This window comes from Emiliania huxleyi (assembly GCF_000372725.1).
Source record: "Emiliania huxleyi CCMP1516 chromosome Unknown EMIHUscaffold_170, whole genome shotgun sequence".
In the NCBI taxonomy this organism is placed as follows: domain Eukaryota; phylum Haptophyta; order Isochrysidales; family Noelaerhabdaceae; genus Emiliania; species Emiliania huxleyi.
In genome coordinates, this window is record NW_005200880.1 from 182,592 (window position 1) to 186,340 (window position 3,749).

General features: G+C 62.4%; 1 protein-coding gene across 1 annotated transcript in view; it reads left to right on the forward strand.

Moving 5' to 3' along the window:
• EMIHUDRAFT_456157 (hypothetical protein) overlaps positions 1-1,058 on the forward strand; it is a gene marked incomplete at its 5' end in the record, with an annotated part of 1,850 nt that extends 792 nt beyond the window's left edge. The window contains 3 exons of the mRNA XM_005784308.1: positions 222-269; positions 583-615; positions 691-1,058. Of these exons, the coding sequence (XP_005784365.1) occupies positions 222-269; positions 583-615; positions 691-720 (111 nt within the window). The 3' untranslated portion in view covers positions 721-1,058. The remainder of the gene's footprint in view (positions 1-221; positions 270-582; positions 616-690) is intronic.
• Positions 1,059-3,749: the final 2,691 nt, after the last annotated feature.

The following is a 3,749-nucleotide window of genomic DNA, read 5'->3' on the forward strand; positions in this document are numbered from 1 at the left end:
AAGCTCGCCCGCCGAGCATAGATTTTGCCCCACATACCTCCCCCTCCCCCCCCCCACACACACCCGTTTTCCTTTCACCACAACATACCCCCCCCCCCCCGCGCGCCACCCCCCTCCCTCACCCGCCCGCGCAGATCGCGACTGCAGCCGCTGGCAACCCTCTGAACGTCACGCCCGACCTCTCCGCCCACGTCTTTTGCACCGCGCGCCGCGCGTGCGAGCGCTTCACCTTTCACGACGAGGTGGTTGAGCTGCAGCCGGGCGACACGGTGGCCCAGATGACCGAGAGATCCGCCCCGATTGAGCCGAGATCGAGAGCTCTGCAGCAGGGCGGCACGGTGCTACTGCTGCCGCCCTCGCCGCCTCCCACCCCACCGCCACCCACCGACCCACCGCCGCCACCGCCACCACCACCACTCCGCCACCGCCGGCGTCACCGCCACCGCCGCCACCGGCGTCACCGGCGTCACCGCCGCCACCGCCGCCACCGCCGCCACCGCCGCCACCGCCGCCACCGCCGCCACCGCCGCCACCGCCGCCACCGCCGCCACCGCCACCAATCAATGAGTCCATGATTGACAGGTGCTGCTTCCGTACGAGCCGATCCGCCACTTGGTCCTCCCGACGGCCAGCGCGCCGCCGCTCTCACGCTCACTCGTAGCCAGTGATCGGTGCTCGCAATGTGGTCAGGTCCTTGACGGCTCCGTGCAGCTCACCTGACCCGCCTCCTCGGCCGCCTTCGCCTGCCTTCGCCCGCGCTTGTCCCTGCTGCTGTTGCTGCGGCGGCGGGGCGTGGTTTCCTTCTGCTTCGGCTGCGGTTTCGGCAGAGGGAATGGGTGTGTACTTTCGGTGGCCGAAGGGACGCGGTGTCAGTTGGGGCCCTGAGCCCCCGCCCGCACCCTGCACCCACCGCACTAGTCCCATGTTCTCCTTCTCGCGGACACACAAACGAGACATACGTCGCGTCGCCGTCGGTGGACGGTGCGTGTCTCCCCGCGTACGCCACCATCATGTCATACGCTGACGCCGCTCCCACCGAGAGTATCGACTATCGTGTTTTTTCGGCCGAAAGCTTACCCCAAGCTGCAGACGACATGTGCGAGCCACCAGCCAGCGCGGTTGGGGCTGCGATTACGCGGGGTCACAGCGGCGCGGCTACTCGGAAGACCTAGATGACGCGGGCCGTACGGGCTACGGCTCTTACGGCGGCGGACGAGAGCCCACGTGTACCAGGTTGATGTCAAGATGTGTGTTGAGAGGGGAATGACCCTAGGAGTAGGACTGACCCACAGTGTCACTGACTGCGGAGGAGCGCCGTGTGCTGCACCCACGCGCCCCGGTTGCCGACGCGCGACAGCGACGCGCACGTCAGCCTAACTGACGACCACCTTCTCCGCATTGCCGCCAAGGCGCCAGTACCGGATGTGCTTCTCGATGTGCGTGGCGATAGCGCAAAATGACGTCAGTCCAGCTTGAAAGTAGACCAACTGCCACGGATCGTGCTCGATCCATGCTATTGCCCACATTGCATTGCAGGCCATGAAGCGGCAAATGGCGAGGGTGGAGAGGAGAGGGGACTTGAAGGTGATGATGGGCCCCAGAAACTCCCAGATGCCGTCATGGAAGCATTTGAGGAGCATCTGGAGGAGGAAGGTGCCGGCGCAGGCCAGGCCAAAGTGCAAGTACTGGTCGACTCCTCCGCTCTTGGATGCCTCAGCCTCCGTGTCGAGGAGGGCAAACTCGATGCCATGGCCGACCAGCATAATCGCCATGCCTTTGAACATATTGAGCAACACGAACACCACGAAGTGAGCATCCGTTTTGTCGATGAGCAACGGCTTGCCCGGCGAGGGCCCCGACTCGAGATTGCAGTGCAGGATCATTAGCGCAATTATTAAGCCGGAGAACATGCACTTGATGAAGCGTCGCTGCTCTAGCGTGAGGTTGACGAAGTAATCGACGTCGTACACGCCGTCTGCTGGTGGGTTGTGCCTCGGCCAAGGGACGATGACGAGCTGTGTCGGGGTGGAGGGGGAGGCAGGGGGCGCATGTCAGAGATCATGCAGGCTCGGCCGCATCCGCAGCATGCTGCTTCACACCTGGAGGACAGTCTCGCCGATCATGAGCATCATAAACTCATTAATGCGCCGGGCGAAGAATTTCTGGTTCATCGGGGTGCGCGTCTCCCGGTACGTGGCCTCGGCCACACTCTTATCGTGCTTGATCTTGTGCCATAGGAAGCTAGCGCTGGCGCGAAGCAACCAGATGAAGGGGAAAACGACGAACAAAGCCAGCATAGCGAGGTACGCGTCTTTGTTCTCGGGATACGATGCGCACCCCCACGCTGCGCCCAAGCAGGCCAGCTGCAAAAGCAGGGTAACAACCATGTCCCCCGCCTCGCGGCGTTCGTTCGGTTTCTCGCACGTGAAAGCCATCTGGACGAGAGGAGAGCGGGGGGTGGGTGGCGACGAACATGGGGAGAGCGATGCGGGTGCCTCTCACCATCAGGTAGCGTAACATCCACATGCTCAGGATGGCCATGCTGAAGAAACAGAACCACCACCTGCCACCCGTGAAGGACTGTGAGTCGCTGCCGTAGCGGGTTGGGGAGGGGAGAGGCAGTGGGACATCACACCAGGTCTGGCCGTTCTCCTGGAGCTCTTGAATGTTGTGTATGCATGAGGCAGTATTGATGATACAAAACAGAATGGTGACCTCGATGGCCAGCTGAAGCTTTCCCCTGGCCTCGTATTTTGCGTCCCACATGACGTCCATGACCCTGTGACGGCACAGAACGAGCTCGGCATCGGGCGCGAGCGGCAGGTAGCGTCAAGGATATATCCACCCCCTTGCGCTCTCTCCACACAGGGGCTCTCACAGCAGTCCCGTGAACGTTCACGGGGCCGACTACAGCGCACGGGATTTATTTTGGCACCAGAACGAGTAGAGGCAAAGATAGAAGATGAAGACGTGGCCAAGAGACACATGAAGGCCCACGCACTCCACCTCATGGTGTGCGCTCTCGAGCACGCGCCCGTGGGACTCGTGGGTCCCAGATGCATCGTGGCAGGCTGAGCCGTAGCAGCCTGCGGATACTGCCTCGTATGAAGTGCCACCATCAACGCATGCGAGGTAGCCGTGATGAAGCATGGCACCGATCAGAAAACAGACCCCAACGAAGACCAAGTCCAGGAACAGGGACAGTCCGTCTGTCTCCATTGTTTTGTCAGGCTCCCCCCACCGCTGCCGGGCTTTTACCTTTGCAAATAGTGCGAGAGTGGGCTGCTCCTCTTCCTCTTCCTCGGTGGCTGCCTCGACGAGCCTATTCAGTTCTTCTCTGCCCTCCGCAGTCAACTTGTGCTTCTCTGCGAACGCGTCGACGGCTTCCATGGCGACTACCCGACGCCGCGTTCGTCTTAGTTGTCCCGCCCTTTCGCCTCCGCGACCTGCCGCAATATGGTTTCCGATGTGCCCGCCGATGGCCCCAACTTTTGAAAATCTGTGGATGCACCGGGGCACACACTCGACAAGACCATCGAGAAGCATGAGCCGCGCTGGGAGATGCTGGAACTGCTCGCCGGCGCGGTGGACTCCCTCCCCTCCGCCGGCTCGGTCGCTTCCCTCTGGCCAGCAGAGGTGCAGAGTCAGCCGATGTCAGCGGAGGTTGAGCCGAACGCACAGGTGCGACGATACTTACCTCGCTTAGGTGCGGATGGAGGCGGCGAGGAAGCTCATCAAGAACCACGTCG